Here is an 18,962-nt window from a genome sequence, read left to right as displayed (position 1 = left end):
TCAGCTCTGATACAGATACTGGTGGAACTGTCACACTTCCTATATGACTTCAACTTTTCCAGTCAAGGTGTTTTGTTTATACTGCAGTTTTGTCTGAGGGTACAATTAGCTGCAAAAAAAGCATTTTTCTCCTCATTTAGCAAAAGTCAATGAAGTTGACCAGCTAGGAATGAACCATTAAATGCTGTAATATTTAAGCTGCACAGTAAGCAGCTTAAGTTCTTTTTATACAACTCTGATATCCAAGAGCCTTGTATTTCTCTAACCATACCACTAGTCAATTAACAGAGCTGGGGATTTTCCAGCTTTAAGCCTCTTCTAAGGAGGTAAGTTCCAGTGACTTACATACAGGTTTTGTTACTCCTGCGCAGAGTCAAACCCCAGCTTTACAGCTTAAACTTGCAATTTCAGCCTACACTCTCCAAACACATGGGGGATTTAATGAGCGATGATTTCTGTAGTTACACATTTTGGGGCACATTTAATGTTTCAGGACAATGGAAATTCAAAGTGAAAACCAATAGTTTTCATAGCATTATGAAATCTCCAAGCAAAATCTTCTCCATACCTTGAAGCACGAGGCTCTGTAAAGAAGCTGAACAACATGCCCAATGCTAGTTTTAGAAGCCTGAGGAAACCGTGGCTCCAGCCTCTGAACCACAAAGAGAACCAAGACCTTCCGTGACAGAGCAGATCCATCTTCCAGAGCCAGCAGAACCAGCTTTAAAGCCTCCTCTTGCATTGCTGGTTGGAGGGGAAATGCAAAGAAAAGAGACAAAGGATGAGAAACAGTCCAGGTTTCTGCAGAGTTTCTTCTTTCCCTACATGGGGGTGATCAGCTACAAGACCCCCCACCGCACACACACAAACCCAGAAACAGGAAAAGGAGTTCAGCAAGAAGGGAGGGAAAAGAGGGAAGGAACACTCCCAGATTCCCAGGCTGGGACTGGGGAAACAGGACTTTGAACATTTTATTATAATTTGTTTGAATTTGGGTATCAGATGATAGGAAAACTTCTTTGTTGTCTATATGTCTCTCTCAGTTTTCAAAGCATATTATCTACATCCTACACTTATCCCAGCCAAAAAATCTGAAAGGCGGATGAAGAGCAAGGTTGGATCCCTTGCAGGTGGAAGAGCAACCAGTGTCCACACAAACACTTCAGGTGGTGTAGTATATTCTGCTAGGTAACAAGCCTCTCTTCCCTTCAGTGGTACAAAAGTTAGCATTCTCAAATTAGGCTTCATTCATTTGTTTCTATAGGGAAAAGCTTCTCAATTATGTTTTTCTTTAACAAACTGGCTTCATATCTCAAGCTTGTATTTGTTGGTCCTCAAAAAGCAAAGTCTACAGTTTAAGTAATGAGACTTCATTCAGTAAAAGTCAATGGTTTAGTATTCTATGAAAAAGAATTATAAGTATGTAATTTTTAAGATTGCATACAGCCCACCCCCAAATGTAGCAAATCTATCCCCATGACTGTTTTGTAAGTTTATTACCCTAGAAAAAGAAAAGAAGCCATGTCCAGTCACTTCTAGTAACCCTGGTTTTACCCAGAGTCTTATTTCTTTGAGGAACAGCAAGTGAGCAACTACTTGCTATTTTATCCCAAGAACGAAAGGACACACATCATTCTGAATTTTATAAAAGACTTTCAAAACTACTAAAAAATGTGAGAAGCTCCATGAGAGCAGCCCAACAGATACACCAGCAACTCTGAAGCCCTACTATTAAGAAACTAAGGCACTGCCTAATAAAATCACTCAGGGAACTCAACAACCTTCCTCCACTCTGAATTGTTTCCAGTACAGAAGTAGGACTGTGATGTCACCTACCTGGTCCAAGGAACTGGCATCCTCTGGCTCTCACTGCAGCCCAGAGGTTGGAAGAGAGCTGCTGAGGATTTTGATGCTGAAGAATGAGCTCTGTGACTGTTCTTTCACCAAGTGACCGTGCTGCACGCATTGCTCTGATGCGCCCTTCTTCCTCCACTAGCTGACAATGAACTAATGTCACAAGTTTCCTTTGCATGGGACGACTTAGCACACTCTGAGTAGTGCTGTTCAGACCCACACCTTCCAAAAAAATGAAACAGCAAAAAATTAATAAACTACCTCATATCTCCTCCATTTTTGCCAGCCTTCAGTGACTGTGCTGTGGAAATACAAAGCTAGCTCTCCTGATGTTCACTAGAGAAGGCCTATCACAAGTTCATTTTTGTTGGTTCATTTTACTCAACACTGAAAACAGTTCTTGGGAGTCAGCTTTGACATTCAAGTCTTGTGGGCCTCCAGAAGGTGCAACCTCAAGTGAATTATCTTCCTATGTTGGAATTCTACCATACACCCTTCCATATAGCTTTCCCTGGTGTCCCCTCAAGGGTAGGACCATTCTGCAGCTCTTTCTTTATTCACAAGCTTCAGGAATCACTGCCTTCCTTGATCTTGGTCTGTTTTCACAAGACATTCAGGCTTTTTTTTAATCAGTACACAACACCTCCAATGATTTGGCCTAGCAAAGACAAACTTGTTTGAGTTCACAATTGTTATGGTGATGTTTAATTATGTGTAAAAACTGTGATTCACAAACGTGCTGGGAGCCACTGAAATCAGGTTAAAGGAGTAAGTGACTTGTTAGACATACAGCTGCCAGACTGAACTTGTTTCACGGCACTGAGTTTGCTCACTGGGCCACTACTCCTCAGAGCAGTACTGCTATCACACTGAAATAGTTGGAAAAGCTTCAGACAGCTCGTTGCAAAACTGAATTTTTTGAAAACCTGATGTCTATGATGCACATCTGTACTACTTGGGGCTGCTGCGAGGATGTGGAGGCACTGGCACAGGTTGTTGGGAAGTTGTGCATGCCCTGTCTCTGGATGTGTCCAGGGTCAGGCTGGACAAGGCTCTGAGCAACCTGGTCTAGTTGAAGATGCTCCTGCCCACTGCAGGAGGGTTGGACACAATGAGCTTTAAAGGTGCCACCCAACCCAAACCTTTCCATAATTCTATGGTTTTGTAAATCCAACATCTATTATATAAAATCCATTCTCTTGAACCCAGTGCAGTTTTGCTAAATAAGAAATACTCAGATCGATCCAGCTTTTGTGTAGGATCTTGTATAAACAGAATATTAACTATTTCTCTAATAAAAAATATATGTAGTAACTTTCTTATTTCAGTTGATCCCTCCTCCATAGACAAGCTGCACCACTACAGTTACTTTGAGAAATGCAGAACTCAAAAAAAGCAGAATTATTTTTTACTTTAGTCTGAGGTCAACTCAGCTTACTGTTTGTCTCAACTTACTACACTGCAGCCAAATGGTTCAGCCCTTGTTGAACACTTTCTTTGATAAAATGCCTTTACATTCCAACCCCAGCCTCCCTCCCCAAGTGTAGACATAACAATGATCAAGTTAGTTGATTCAGTTTGTTTCTGAACAAGGTCTATATCCATTTTTCAAACAGATTAACTAGCCCATTGGATAGTTTGCTTTGAAATGTTTCCAGATGTCATTTTCCAAGGAAACAATGCAGGAACTACCTCTGGCACTGCTAAGTGGTTTGAGGTACAATGCTAATTCTTCCACACACTTCTTCCCCTCCTCATAATGCTTGGTATCTTCAGCTCCACTACATAAAGTAATTGGCTGCTGCTCAGGAACCTGAAAGGAGACGAGATGTACATCTATGATGAATATGCATAAATAAGTGGCAGACATGCTTACAAACATCACATCAACCTTGTTAATACCAAGCATTTCCTGTTTTGGTCCTCTTCAGTGTTTTTTCTGTATTAGCAAGCATTCTTTCAGCTTAATGAACAAACAGCATTAAAAAAAAAAATCAGCTAAAATGGGACATTAAAAAAAACTACTGAATTTATGCTTAGCAGACTTTTTACTTAGTGGCTGACAGAAACTAGATGCAGAAGACTTATTCTGTGACTAAAGCATTACATGAGAAACATGCCATTTCTTGTAACTATAAAACTTTAGCTGAAATAACACATATTGAGAAACTCCCAACATGGTAGGAGAAAAAAAAAACAAGGGGCGGGGGGGGGAGGGAAGAAAAAAAAGGAAAAAGAAGAAATCAGAATAAATCAGATAAACTCTGGTTTGCAGCTAAGTACAGATTTGTATCTTGAGCCTCTCAGCCCTAAAATCAGAGGAGACAATTAAGCAGCCAATATTCTAACACATCCTTATAACATATTCTGACTAGACAAAATTATCAAGCAGCAATACCAAATGCATATGAACATGTCCTGCAAGTATTAATCTGACAACACAGACTAGTTACATTCAAAAGTTTTGTGTTTGTTCTGATGATTTGGGTTTTTTTTTGGTTGTGGCATTCATTTCTTCATCCAGGCATCCACCAAACTCAGGATTTTTCAAGGGGAAGTTGGACTACTCCCTCCTTCAAGTTAAAACTATGTTTTTGTTTTCCTCCAGTTGTGTTCTTAAAGTTTTAAACAAATTTAGGGGTGCAGTATAGTACTGTACTAACTTCTCAGCACCACTACTCAGCAATCAATCCAATATATGATAGAGAAATGGAATTTCTCAGAAGACTAAACACAAGGACTTTTGGGGTATGCTACTGAAGTACAAGCAGATCTCAGGCTTCAACCTCTCTTTCTAAGTCAATCATTATCCCACTGGCAACAACAGCATGCTAATCCCACATAGCTGCTTACAGGGACCAACCCAGGCCTCAATCTAAAAGCACAAGCCTTTAATGCTCGCGTTAAAGGCAGCTACAAACCTGTTTACCTTCATATGCATATAAAGGCTACGTAAAGAGCAGCATTATGACTGCAGCAGCAAATAAAAACAGTGATTACATATGTGTGTGTCTATTTTATACATATATGGTTGCCACCACTACTGTGGATAGGATCTACTCATTTTAGTAGAAAATAATGGTTCAAACCCATGATCTCACTTCTACAGGTTTAGACAACCACACGTTAAGTTGTTCATTTGACACACATTGCAAAATACAAATTACTAGCTACATGTATTCTGCTTTTACAGCAGGTGACAAGAAAGTGTCAGTGTAATACATCAGCTACAATTAAGAGAGTTGATATCACCCCAAAACTAACATTATCAAGATAGCTTGGATCAGGCAGTCTTGCTTTTACTCATCTTAAAGGGAAAAACAAAACCAAGTTTAACCACACCAAAACAGCAAGGTTAGCCTGGATGCTTTTCAAAGACTGCAGTTAACTTGAAATTTTGGGGTGATTTGGGGGTTTTAACTTCAGAAATTATCTGGGGTTTGAGTTGTTTTGGGGGTTTTGTGTGTCTGTAAGCAAGAACACTCTCAGCAGGAGATTTTGTAGTGCTGTCTTACAGTGGTCAGACATAATTGTTGCAACAGCCTCAGCTGGATTGGTTTCTTGGGATTTGGCAAACAAATATTAAACACCTTCAATATTTGCTTTCATGTTAACAGAGCACTCCACCTCCTTTTCAAAGCCACTGCCATTTTAGCAGTCTGCTGCTGTCTGCAAAGTTATACAAGCAGAACTGGCTTATTGATCAAACAACATGCATCTCATGCATTTGTGCCAAGATAGAGACTACAGAGCCTCTGCCCCATTTACTGCTGTAATATATTTTGTGCAAATTCCTATTTATTCCTGCAAGCATTCAGTCTGGCCCTGGAGACAACCCGAAATAGAACCACAACTTCATAACACCCTGCAGACAAAGACAGCCTGGAACAGGAAGCTGTGCTCAGCCCTGGATTTTGATCTTGAATTAAGGTAGGTTTAGCACACATTCACAGCGGCAGTTTGGAATGCCATACACAGCACAACCCCATCAGCGAGACACAAGTACTGTCTAGGCAACTGACAGAACGCTTCCCCCTCCCCCCAGGAAAAAGCTGGCATAGAAAAACTTCCACTAGTTAAAGCTATTCAACACACTATCTGCGTATTATTCCCTGTTCTTCTCCTTGCAAGGGATGTCTCAGTCTAAGTATCTAAAAGCCCTGCACAACTGCAATGTCTGCAACATGAGCCTGGAAGATTAGAGTTTAGCTGTCACCTTAAACTGGAGGCACTGTAGTACTAAAGAATAAAACAAGATGCTTATTTTGTGGTTTCAGGAGTATTCAGAAAAAGAGAATGTATTTCTACACACACACTTCCATCTTCATCCATGTGATGCAACTCACAATAAAACTTGAAGTTGCTCTTTTGCTGGATCTATTACATGTTCTTCCACAGACTTAAAGTATTTTGTTAGAATGATTATAAAGGACAACAGGCACTAACTAGAACCCATCTGAACATAAGCAGAAACTTCTTTGTTGTGAGGGTGTCAGAGCCCTTGAGCAGGCTGCCCAGAAAGGTTGTGGAGTCTTCTTCTCTGGAGAGATTCCAAACCCACCTGGACATTGTGATCCTGGGCAATCTGTATGATTCATCAGATTCATGGGAGATCTGAATTTTAACTTTGGCTCTGTCATGGAATTGCTAAGGGACAACTGAGAAAAGCCTTTTCACTTCCTCTTCACAAAGTACCTTCTCAATTGCATGCAGGGCCCTATGGTCACTTCTATTTACAGGCCTCTTGAGAGCGTCAATATAGATGCCCTGCAGAGCAAGTTTGTAATTTTTATCCCCATTCAATATTCCATTTTCTCAGACACCACACCCTTATCAGTTTTCACTGCAAATATATTCACATAACATAATGAACACCTCCCAAGGGGGACTAGAACAAGACAGGAAAAATGATCTCAGATGTTTAATGACTTCAGATTTGCGTGCATCTGCCTTGGTAATGACTGCATCCTGGCAGCGGAATGCCACCCACAAGCATGACTGGGAAGAGGCAGGTTATGACACCAGGAGGAAGGGGACCGTAAAAAAAATGCTAAAGCATCACCTCATACCAGGCAGTGATTCTGAATTGATGAGTTAAGTGTAATTTGATGAAGGATGTCAGCTTGAGTTGTCACTAATTACCATTAGACATCTAATTGCATGGAATGAGAACATGTTAAACAGACCAAACCCCATTCTGTCTGGTTTGAAAATTGTTTCCCTCTTAATATGTATTTCTTTTTCCCCAGATGATTTGCTTCCTGCTTAAAAAAAAAAAAGACAAAACCCCAAAACCAACAACAACCAAACTGAACAAAACCTAAAGGCAAGTGCCTTCAGGTCCTCAAGAGCCTGTACTAAGGAGAACTTCTTCACAAGTAACTTCTCTTTTATGGCACCTTATTCCACCAGAAGTTAAAATAAAACATTACCAAATGGGCCACTGATCTCTCTGCAATTGCAATCCACTCCTTTTGAAAGGGCTATGAGTTCAGATCACTCTGTCATTCTTTCATCATATACACAATTCCATTGCCTAATGTCTAGAATTGCATTTATCATGTCCAGCAGGACACTAGGAAAGAAATTAAAGCACCACAGGAATTTTTGCCACTCAATGTCACCTGTGAGGAACGTGCACACTGCTGTTTCATTTGTTAAAAAAAACAGGAGGGAAGAGCTTAGATGACAGATCCATGATTATGCACCTTCAAAACACTGCCTGTTGAATGTTTACAATAGCTGCATACAGTGACTAATATGTGGATGCCTGAAGACTTAAAATTCAAACCCTCACTCCCATAGAAACTAGCATAAGGTATTTCTTTCACCAAAAAGTTTAAAAAGCAAGGTATTCCATGAATGCCTTTTTGATTTGCAGTCAAGGCCACTGTGCCTCCCTCCCTTCACAATACACTTAACACCAGCTTAGGTGCTCAGCTATTTCCAGCTCTCCCAAGAAGAGTAAATTTCATCTTCCCTTATAGCCTCTTTTCCCCCCTGCCACCACCTTATATGGCTGAACTGTGCAATCCTGCTTTCCGCAACAGACCCTGGTAACACTATTGCTGCGAACCATACTAGAGTGGGGCACAGGAATCAGAGGTTCTGTGCAACAAGTTTCAGTTTTGGAAATGGGTGGAGAGATGGAAAACTGATAAAAAGGCTGCAATTCAAGTCAGAAACCAACTCTTTTCACCATTAAAGTGACAAAGCCCACACAAATAGAAAATGCAGTTGTCCAAGAAATAGGTTACTGCTTTCCCAGGTGACTGTGACAAATTTAGCACATCTTCCCCAAAAGTACAGTCCTGCTTATTTCACCCCTTGTGCCTGCACGAAAGCCAGCCAGTGTGACTTGCTCTGGAATCCCACCACTGCTGTCAGTCACAGCCTGGTCTCCTCCCCTGCCTCTAGCACAAAAACCTGCTGAATGCTTACAAATGGGTGAATTTCTCAGAAGCCTCCCAAAAGGGAAAAGAACAAACTGTTCTTTTTCCCCCTAGATAAAAGCTTTAATTGTGTCATACCCTTTTCTGCTAAAGTGAAACTTGGTTTTTGGAATTTATCACTTAAAAATAAAAGAATTGGACATCTCCACGGACACAGGTTAAGGTGTACAGGTTGTTGATTAAGGGACGTCAATGACACGTTCACACTCCTGAAACTAAACCGAGAAGTGAAACAAGTTGATATTGCTCTCATGCTTTGCAATCTGGCCTGCTGCTTGCAGATAATTTTTGTTGATATGTACCAAAGAGAGCCCAACTTCTTAACAGGAGAGAGTTCAAAAACAGTGTATTTTCTGTGAAGTAATTTATTATTTTGTCTTTAGCCAAGCTTTTTTCCTGTGGAAAAAACCCCAAAAACAATCTTTACAGCAACTAGTGGAAAATAGCAACTGTTCCTCTGTCTTTGACAGCAGAATCATGTACTGATTTTCTAGTTCTCCACAGTACAAGTACCTGAAGGGAACGGGAAGAGAAAGGAGGGTGAGTTCTATTGAACACCGATTTCACTCCCATGCTCATTGCAATTAGGAACTGGAAGGGAGGTGGTGCAAATTTCTTAAAGGAAAGTTTGGTAGTAATCAAAACTCCACTAAGGTCATTGACTGGTGTTTAGGTACCAGAATGCAGTGAGCAGCACAAATGCAGGACTCAGTGGCAAGTGAGGGGGGAGGGAACACTTGCCTCTTCTAGTGGCATTTTGCAGCTTTAAGGCCACCATGAAATCTATAAGCCCTATAAATCTTGTTGACATAATTTTTGTGCTCCTCTTTTTATCTTAAATTTTTTTTATAACATTAATTCAACATCTGAACCTAGAGTTCAGAGCACTCTCAAGACAAATGCAATACTACCATAAAGCCACTCCTCCCTCTCCAAATCTCATGCACATATGGATGAGGAAATTCTGGCTAGCTAACCAGCAAAACCAGAGTAAAACTCAGTTACTTGTAACAGGAGCAGGGTGATATTCCATCTCATTTCAGAGAACCTTCTTTTTATGGGAATTTTAATTCCAAAAAAGATCAAGCTAAACAGCTACCACACAGCTTCTCACAAAGCTTAACAAATGCACACAAAACAACAAAAAAATTGCAGGAAGACAACAAAAGTTATCATGAATGTGAGCATCTAGATGCAGCTGGAACTGTTCTAGAAACTCCAGAACAAAAGGTGAAAGATTAAAGGGAGAAAGAATTATGTTTATTTATGGCATCACTCTCAGATCTTACACTGCTTGGAAGCTCTTCAAAGGGGGTGGCACACAGATCTCACATAAATGAAGCACATTCCATCTCATCATCCTCTCCTGCAGAGCAGGATGCGTCACTTCACTCAGCCAGAAATACGAGTCAATTTTAAAACTTCTCAACTTCCATGCCACACACCGCAAAACAGCAACAACAAATCAGCTGTATTGTCACAGAATTACAGAAACATTCAGGTTGGAGAAGACCCTCAGGATCACCAAGTCCAACCAATAACCCTACTCCATATCCCCAAGCACCACATCCAAATGACCCTTAAACACATCCAGGGTTGGAGACTCAACCACATTCCAATGCCTGACAACTCTTTCCATGAAAGAAGTTTCCTAATGTCCAGTCTAAACCTACCCAGTTGCAGCTTGAAGCCATTCCTTCTTGTTCTAGCACTAATTACCTGGGTGAAGAGAACAGCGCCAGCCTCTCTACAATATCCTTCCAGGTAGTTGTAGACAGCAATGAGGTCTCCCCTCAGCCTCGTCCTTTTCAAACTAAACAGCCCCAGCTCCCTCAGTCACTCTTCCTAAGATTTATTCTCCAGGCCCCCCACCAGCTATTATTTGATAAACCAAATGAAAAAGAGTTGTAGAAGCATGTCTGGATCTCTAGGTCACAGCACCTAATAAAAAGCATCTTTCCTTCCTCCACACCTCTTTCAAAGTTCCTCCACAGCTCTTTCCTTTTCCCTGAACTATGGATCTCATGGATTTTTCTGCTGCCTCCAGTTCCACCCAGCCCAGACACAAAGCCAGAACAATAACCCCTCTATAACAACTGCACCACATCTACATTTTTGTTCCTCACCCATAAGTTAGACTTGACTGCCCCTCCTCACTCAGAAGTTAGGCATGATTGTCCCTCCTCTACCCAAGTCCACAATCGTGTTCATCCTTGAGAGGTATGGGTTACAGGAAACTACCAGTGATCAAACCAGGGTAAGCTTGGGCCAATTAAAGTCCGTGCTGCAACTGAACAGTGCAATCATACTTTCCACACATCCCTGCCCGTCCCTCAGGATGCCATCAACATCTGTACCACTGGAGTACTCATCACCACCAGTTCAGCTGACCCCATAAGTACCTCATTCTAGCAGAAAGGGGAGTCTTGAACAGGCTCCCCAGATCACTTATGTGGATTTAGATTAATGCAGCAGCTCAAAGTTACATTTCCAGATTACAGTTTCAAATGAAACAAGGTGGTACAAAAGTTGCTTACCAGAGAGGTCTGTCCCACTTTACCCTCAGGGCAATCAATCACAAGTCTATAGGGTGAATATGGTAAAGCACGTAAGCTACTACAGAAGAATGGCTTCTCACCAAATAAGCTCACTGATCCAGTTCATCTCTTCAGCAGAGCATAGCCAGATACAAGTTAGGGAAGAAGGAAGGGAACAGAACCAACCTGTTCTGTGTGACAGTCCACGGTTATACAAAAGGAGATGCAACACAAAATCAGAGCGACCAGTAAAAGTAAGATTTGAACTGCCATTCCAGGCACGTCTACTACAGCACATCAAAGGTCTAACACCTGAATTCACCTAAGTCAGTCTATAAAAGGGTAGATGCCTACTATACACACCATTAACAGAGACATATTCTTTATTCATGAGTTGTCCTTCTAAACTCAAGACAGAAAACAACATAGAGATTTGGGTTTTTTACCTGAGCACCCACTAGCTGCAGCAAGGCTGAGTTCACAGGAAGGAGTTCAATGTCTGTGTTGATAGTGGTCTGGTCAAAAGGGCATGCCTTACGATGGAGCTTGTTGAGGCACATCTTGCAGACAGTGTGGCCGCAACCCAAGCTGATGGGCTTCCGGATTGTTTCGTCAAAAGTCTGTGTGCAAATTGGGCAGGAGAGAAAATCCGTCCATTGTGGAGCTTGTACAGGCATTGCTTCAGGAGTTATGTGACAAGACAAAAAACAAAAAAAAAATCTAAAGCACAGATTCCACTGGAATCAAATCTTTGACAAAAAAAGAAGTCTGTTTGTTTTTAAATATCTTCTGTAAGTACAGACAGTCAGCACATAGTGTGAAACATAACCTAGGAGACAAAAACAAAAACAGGAGGTTAGCAGTCTCTACTGGAACAGGCCTGTGAAATGCTTTGTGCTAGGTAAATACCACTTGTAGAGGTATAGCTGAACTGGGAGTACAGTCTTCCATTGAGTCATGACCAGCTTTAATTCCAGCTGGTTTCTGGCACTGGAGAAGCCTCTTATAAAAATAACTTCTGCCTTTATGTAGCTTAAAAAAAATTAAAATCAAGATGGTTACCAACTAAGATGAAAATCAAATAAATAAAAATCACAATGTCATTGAAATGGCAAGACTAATTAGCTTTTAGTCTTTATGTTCTCTTTTTTTCCTTATAAATGAGCCATTTAACATCAACTAGCTTTGAATAAAAAAGGCAGTTTTTGAAGGGTTGTTGTGCTTGCTCCACTAAAACAACTTTTTACAGTATTCATTGTGAGCTTTAAATAATTTTCCTTAGACAAGGCTTCATCCAAAGCCTCTATCACAAGCAAGCTTTCTTCCGAATTCAGTGGGCTCTGAATGGACATACAACGACTCCATAGAAACATCTGAACTACCACAGCCTCCAGAACAGGATGAACGCCTCAGGGTGCAGCCATACACTGTCTGCATGTAATCCAGCTCAGCCACCCTGCTAGGTAACACTACCTACTGCTACTTCAGCACCTTCATGCTGGCTGGTCCGTACAGAGCTGCATGCTACCACACAGACTTACAGCATCACATCTCTATTACCCTGGGAATCTCCATGCATTACTGGATGGAATTCAGCATTGGTAACTTGCCTCTAGCCTGCCAGCCAAGCACCTCCATCGTCCACAAGCAGTAAGAAAATATCTACAAGTTATTTTGGACTGGAAGAATGACAACTGTTTCCCAAAGACTTGATTTATATGATTCACTGCCTACCTAGGGATTCTATTGACAATATCTTTAATGCACTGTAAACCCACACTGGAACACTGCAATAGAGGAGAAGCTGGGAAGTCTTTATTACTTGACACGTCTGAATCAAAAAGCTTGGAGGATCAAATGTTGCTAATTATAAGGGAATGGAAGACAAGACATCCCTTTGGGAGGAAATAAATAAATGAAAGCAGAACTCTGTATGTGAGGATAAATATAAAAGAGTAGACAGAATGTAATGATATGGAAAGAGTTATTATCGAAGCGAACATCAGCAGCAAGAATTTCTAATGTCTGGCTTACTTTCTATCACCAGTTAAGTTAGCAAAAATCCTGTGCAGGTCACATAGACTTGTTACCACAGGTCTCTATAAAACAAGCAGCAAAATAACAATAAAAGCCCACCCCAACCACCCAGACATGTTCTTTTTTCCTTCCCACTAGCTTAAGGTTCAAGGAGTGTGCACTTGCTTACTAGTATCTGTTCAAAGTTGTTATACAAGCAAATCAGTAACGCTTTATAAAAAATTCTCAGCTTAGAAAACATCCTCAAAATTAAAACTCAGTTAAAAATAAAGGTAAAGAGAGAAACTTCAAGTTAGGACTTCTGCAACTCAGAATCAAAGCATTTTAAAACGGCTACAAAAATCTAATGCTAAAATAGAGACTCTGAAAAGCCCCAGGCTTTGGTCCAGAATTGAGTGTGACATTGTTCACAGTCAACATCATTTTGCCAAGGCAAACAGTGAAAAGTTACTAGTTAAGCTCTTAGCTGCATTTCATCAACAAAATATTAAAGCTTAGTCCTAAAGCTAATGGAAAAATTCACCTCTACCTTCCAAAGACAAGGTACAACACCACACAGCTACTGTTAACCAGCCAACAAGGAATCAATAAGAAATCAATGCTATCCAGACAGGGTGATACTGCGAGGAAGAAGTACTGCATGTGGTTAACCCAAACACCACCACGGCACACCTAGATGACCTGTCAAGGTTGTCCAGGATTTTCCCCCCCTCCCTAATTACCTTTTTAATAGAAAAAAAAATAAATATATATATATATTTTTTAATCTTGTAATTAGGCAGACAAATCATTCCCATCATCATAAATCAAATAACTAAAAAGTACAAATTTTTAATTTGGGTTAACTGCTTAAATCATCCAGAAAATTTATTTCCAAGCTTTGCCTCTCACTTCCTGACCCCTTAAGTAAACCTTGGTATCAAGTATTCCAACAGAATGACTCTTTGTAAACCAAATCTATGACAGAAATTGCCTTGAAACTGCACAAAAATCCTTCTGCCAAGAGCAGCACACAGCTTGATAAACTGTGTGTGTGTATCGCTGCGCTATGAAGTAACATCTGAACCAGATGGCTCCCTTTCTACCTCACTGGTATTAAAGTATCCACTAACAATTTCCCAGACCCACCTGCAATTCAGAAACCGTTTTGACAATCTATTTGAAACATTGACTATTAACCAAACTTTAAAGAAAGGCAGTTTCTTACTAACTGAGGAAACCTAAAACCAAAAGCTAACATGAAACTATACCATCAACACTAAAAAGCAGATGTAGACATGGAGACTCCACCATCCCAGGCTCTGAACTAGGAAAAATCAGTTGAGACAATTAAAACCAAACCAAACCCACACCACACAACAACAAACCCATGCACCAAAAAAACCCCTCATGTTAAAGAGAGACATATTATTCCTACCTGTACTTCTGGCTACTCCAGACAACTGGCATAATGGAATACGTCATATTTATTTACAATCTCAGCATTTGAAAGAGAAGTTTGAGGAGTCTGGGGAAGGAGGAATAATTAGTGGCATCCCTTATAAAGGCAGGTCTCAAAAGGCTGGGGAACAGAAGCAAAGCTTACACACAAACACAGCCCTCAAATGGGTCTCAGTGATCCCAAGGCTGGCACCAAACGACCAGAACAAAAGAGCACTTCACAGGAGTGATAAAGCCACACCCCGAACTATGGCTATTGCTATGCAATTACTGGAGAGGCACATTTCACCAGCAGGTGACAGTTCCCCCCTACCTGTGATGGACTTCTCTATCACCCCTCATCTGACCAGACTCTGCAGTACTGGTGCCCAATTACTAGAGGAAGGCTGCAGATAGAACTGACAAAAAAACAAAACAAACAAACAAAACCAAAACAAACCAAAAGTAGAGCTGGGAGAAACCTCAGGGAATCGTCTGTTTCAGCACAGTCTAACAGTTGGAACAGATGGCTAACTGGCTTAATCTAGCCAGCCTTTTCCCCACAGGAGAAGAGAATAGCTGTTTGAGCAACAAACCTTGCTCTGCTAATAAATCTCACAAACAGATCAGCACAGGACTGCAGAATTCCTCCAGTCCCACATAAGATGGGAATGGTGTTACAGACACTGACAGTTCACAAGTTGCACACATGCAGGCTGGCAACAAACCAAGCACTGCTGCTGCTGCAGCCTTCCATATATATGGGCCAGTTTTCCTGATGGGTCTTCAACCTTCAGACAAGGAAGCAGAGTCAAGCACTGGCATTCAGCGTAAATCTCTCTCATGCATAATGCATATGGCATGGGATATACGTGTTAAGGAATGGGGGAGATGCATGCCTTTTCACAGGATTTGTGACTTGCGATGACCTTGGAAATAACTGCAAAGAAAATACTCTCTATCTTCAAAGAGCTACTTTGTACAGGAGAGTTTACAAATGGCAATAAAATTATGGAAACAAGACAGTTCCATTATCACCGACAGCCATTGAAACCATCCTGACTACAAAAAGAGAACACTTCCTTGTACAGATAAGGTAGGAAAAGTACACTCGTACTTTCATGGTACAACACTTGAAAGTGTTGAGCCAGCATTATGCCATAAGTGAGCAGAATGCAGAAGATGCCAACATTTATAAGACATACCCATTTAAATAAAATCTTCCTCCCTATAGTAACATTTTTAACCCACACTCTCAATTTGCTAAGTATTTCACACCTGTTAGCTTCCAGCACTTTAAATATATATATACACACACACACACACACACACACACATTCCCCTCTTGTGCATGTGTATGTCAAACCCTGAGAAAATAAAATCCTAAAAACACACATCCACATTACATAGACTGGAAGACAAGAAGCTGTAATTAAGCATGAGGATGCCCCAAGACATAGACCTTGAATCTTACATTTGGACCAGACACAGACTCATTTTGTTATTTCCAAAATTGAAAATACCTGTATGTAAGTCTCCTCTTCCTGCTTTGCCCTGCATAAACTGTTTTCATCCACAGCTAGAAATAACTGAAAAAAAAAAAAAAAATCTCCCCTCTTCTGGGCCCTCCCCCACACTCCAAAAAAAATCCTTGAAATTCCATCCTTTGGCCCAGACTGGAAATGTCATGCTGTAATCAGATCAGTGACCCATCTCCACTGGGACCCTGCCAGTACTTCAGAGAAAGACAGGATCATTCTGTAAAGCACCAGGACAACTGTTCAACCAACACTTTCTCAAATTCCTTACTCTGCTGCACAGAATGCAGAGGGGCCAGGCTGTCCAAGATGTGTTATGTCCACGATGGTCGGAGCCTTCCACACCTCACTAGAAAGCTTTGTAGATCCAGCCCTCGAGAATAGGATGTCTTTAGAACGCAGAACACTTTATACCAATATCCACTGGTATCAAGTTTCACATATGATGACATACAGGAAGATTATTCTTCTTTCAGTTACAACTGAATGCCATTTGCACAAATCTCACTCTCTGAGCTCTTCAGTGCAAGTACTCAGTATATGCTGTCTTCTCTCACCAACACGTTATTTGGACCTAACGTGTCCTAGCACAGATGGATCACGTGCCATTCGGTCATGCACAAGCTAGCCCTGGTCATTCCCAGCAGCAGTCCACACTAAGTCATGTTACAGTTTAAGGCAGATGACTCAGCACACCTACAGGCATGCTCTGCTCGGTTCCTCCTGTTTCAGTATACAGAGCTCTCAAGAGCAATACATGCTCCCCTCTTTTTATACCTCCCTCTATGGCATCCCGCTAAGCTTTTCCTACCCCAGCAATATTGTCATCATCTTCACACACGAAGAACGAAATTCTTAAGAATATTATTTTATTGCCTGCTTTTGTTTCAGTCCTGAAGCTGTTGCATTTTTGCTGAGTCTTACTCCGAAACAAAACAAGCAGAACTTCCTGCAGCAGTTAGCATGGAAGTAAGCCTATTTAGCACAAAGCTTAACACCAGAGCAGCTCCTCACTGCCAAAACAAACTCAGGCTTGCCAACAGACCTGCTCACACAAATACAGCTCCTGCCTAATCTACAGTTTAATCTAATAAAGAAGAAAAAAACATTATTAATTCTTTTAAAGACTCTTACTCCTTAGTAGTAAAATACACATTTCTGAGGCAAAGTAACCTTGCCAAAGATGCAGTTCCCTCTCCCATGAGACTGGTTCTATGATACATTAACTACTTCAAAACCTCTGGCACTCCAGGTTAAAAGAAAATCAACAGCCTAAAAGAAAATCAACAGATGATAGTTTAACAATTCCCAACTATTATGGATTAGGAGATATCCACAGTGCAGTCCTTACCAACTGGACCACTCCATCCTAGCCTAGTGCCAAACAGACAGCACCCATTTTCACCAATGCTTTACTTCAGTAAATAAGTCTCCTATTTCAGCATACTCTACATGATAAATAGCTTTAAACATCTTTCCTGAGAAGCAAAGGACCTAATACTTTTTAATGTCTTGAACTTCATTTTAGAGAAAAACTGGCCTGACAGCCCATGGGAAACTCTGACTAGCCAAAAGTAATGTGTTGTTTATAAAGACTCAACACTTTGTTCTCAAAAGGCATGCTGAAGCCACATACACTCTGTACTGCCAACTTCATGGTTCACAGAAGAGGATAAAACAGTGCTAGCTGTGTTTTCTATAACCAGTTCCGCAGAAAAACTTCTAAAAAAAATTTAAAAGAGAACAAAAGCCTATTCCTGATCAGAGAACAGCCAGAGGAAGAAAACGCTTCTTACCTCTGCCTGGAGAGCTCCATGAACAACTCATACAATAAGCCCAGAATAGTATTTCCGATAGATCGAGGGCTTTTTTCCCCCACCCCGTCTGCTCTCTGAAACTTCTCTGTACACCGTCGCCTGACTGCAAGTGCTTCACTTCCTCATTCCTCCTCTGCGCATGCCTGCTTGCCTGCACGCTCCCCAACACCTTCAACACTTGCCCAGAAGACAGGGCTCTGTAAGAAAAGAAATTGCTATGCAACAGTAAACCCTGAAAGTTCGTGTGTAAGGCACATTCCCACCCTTCTTTCAAAGCTACATAAACACCAAAGGCTTTCAGTGGTTGTGTGATAAGTTTCTTTAAAATAAAGAAATTTAAAAAAAAGAAGATCATGAACACCATTAAAATTGTCTCTCCGAGTCACTGAAGCTCAGCTAAATCAGATTCAAAGTTTACTTGATTTTATCCTCAGTAACTTTTATTTTGACTGTGGAGAACAAAGGAAGAAGTTTGCCTACTTTCATGCAAAAGTCGCTTATTTGGTAGTCTGTAAAATGGCATAGGGAAACAGGGCCAGTTAAGGACAAGATGTTAGCCTTCATTTGAAGCTTGCAACAAGGAAAACAAACAATAAAAACACCACCGTCACAACTCTAACAGTACCTCCCCAGAGGAGCTAAGAGCAATTTAAAACGATTTAAGCTTCACAACATCCTGTGAGGCAAGAGCTACAGCATAGAAAACTGTTAAATAAGGTTATTTACCCAGTGTTTCATTGGGGGGTGGGAAGGAACCCCTACATATTGTTTTCACAAACTCCCTCACAACATTCAGTCTCTAGTCCTGCACCACTCGACTTGTGAATGTGTGCAGAGGAAGCTTAAATCTCTCTGCCCATATCCCCCAAACACACAACCTGCACGTGGCTCAGTCAGTTTTCAGGGAAGACACGCATGACCAAGTCCATAATTTCTGGTTGATATTATACATCCCTTCGAGTTTATTTAAAAGAAAGGGGAAGCGATCGATTCTTAACAGTAAATGGTTTAATGTTCTTACCACCTAGGAAAACTAGTACTCATAAGGACTCCCAAGCCCATTGATGATTAAGTCTGGGGAGTTAATAACAGACAAGCATGTTTAGAACATGTTCCCTTCATTTCAGGTTAAGAGTTCCTGCATTTGTCAATGCATATGACTGTAACAGCACAATGACCAAACCAGGATTAAATAAATAATTAAATAACAATAAATCAATGAAGAACCAAACAGATTAATGGAAGAAAGGCATAAGGTACTTCATATACCCACAAGTTTTCTGGAGAGTCTTTGGTTCCACTGGTCAA

General features: G+C 40.8%; 1 protein-coding gene across 6 annotated transcripts in view; it reads right to left on the bottom strand.

The window, feature by feature from the left end:
• The window catches only part of RC3H1 (ring finger and CCCH-type domains 1), a 77,545-nt gene that overhangs the window by 42,977 nt on the left and 15,606 nt on the right, over positions 1 to 18,962 (bottom strand). For 2 of the 6 annotated variants that reach the window (XM_009909135.2, XM_054165624.1), the window contains exons 1-5: positions 17,634 to 17,699; positions 11,290 to 11,672; positions 3,547 to 3,667; positions 1,837 to 2,076; positions 569 to 744 (exon numbers count right to left, since the gene is read on the bottom strand). In XM_009909135.2, coding sequence (XP_009907437.1) covers positions 569 to 744; positions 1,837 to 2,076; positions 3,547 to 3,667; positions 11,290 to 11,520 — 768 coding nt within the window. In that variant the 5' untranslated portion in view covers positions 11,521 to 11,672; positions 17,634 to 17,699. Of the gene's footprint in view, positions 1 to 568; positions 745 to 1,836; positions 2,077 to 3,546; positions 3,668 to 11,289; positions 11,673 to 17,633; positions 17,700 to 18,962 lie in introns of those variants that run through there. The other 4 variants (XM_054165622.1, XM_054165625.1, XM_054165621.1 and 1 more) reach the window with 3 other exon arrangements.

Source organism: Dryobates pubescens, chromosome 11, assembly GCF_014839835.1.
Source record: "Dryobates pubescens isolate bDryPub1 chromosome 11, bDryPub1.pri, whole genome shotgun sequence".
Classification (NCBI taxonomy): Eukaryota; Metazoa; Chordata; class Aves; order Piciformes; family Picidae; genus Dryobates; species Dryobates pubescens.
The sequence above is the reverse complement of the archived record's forward strand: the minus strand, read 5'-3'. Positions and strand labels throughout refer to the sequence as shown.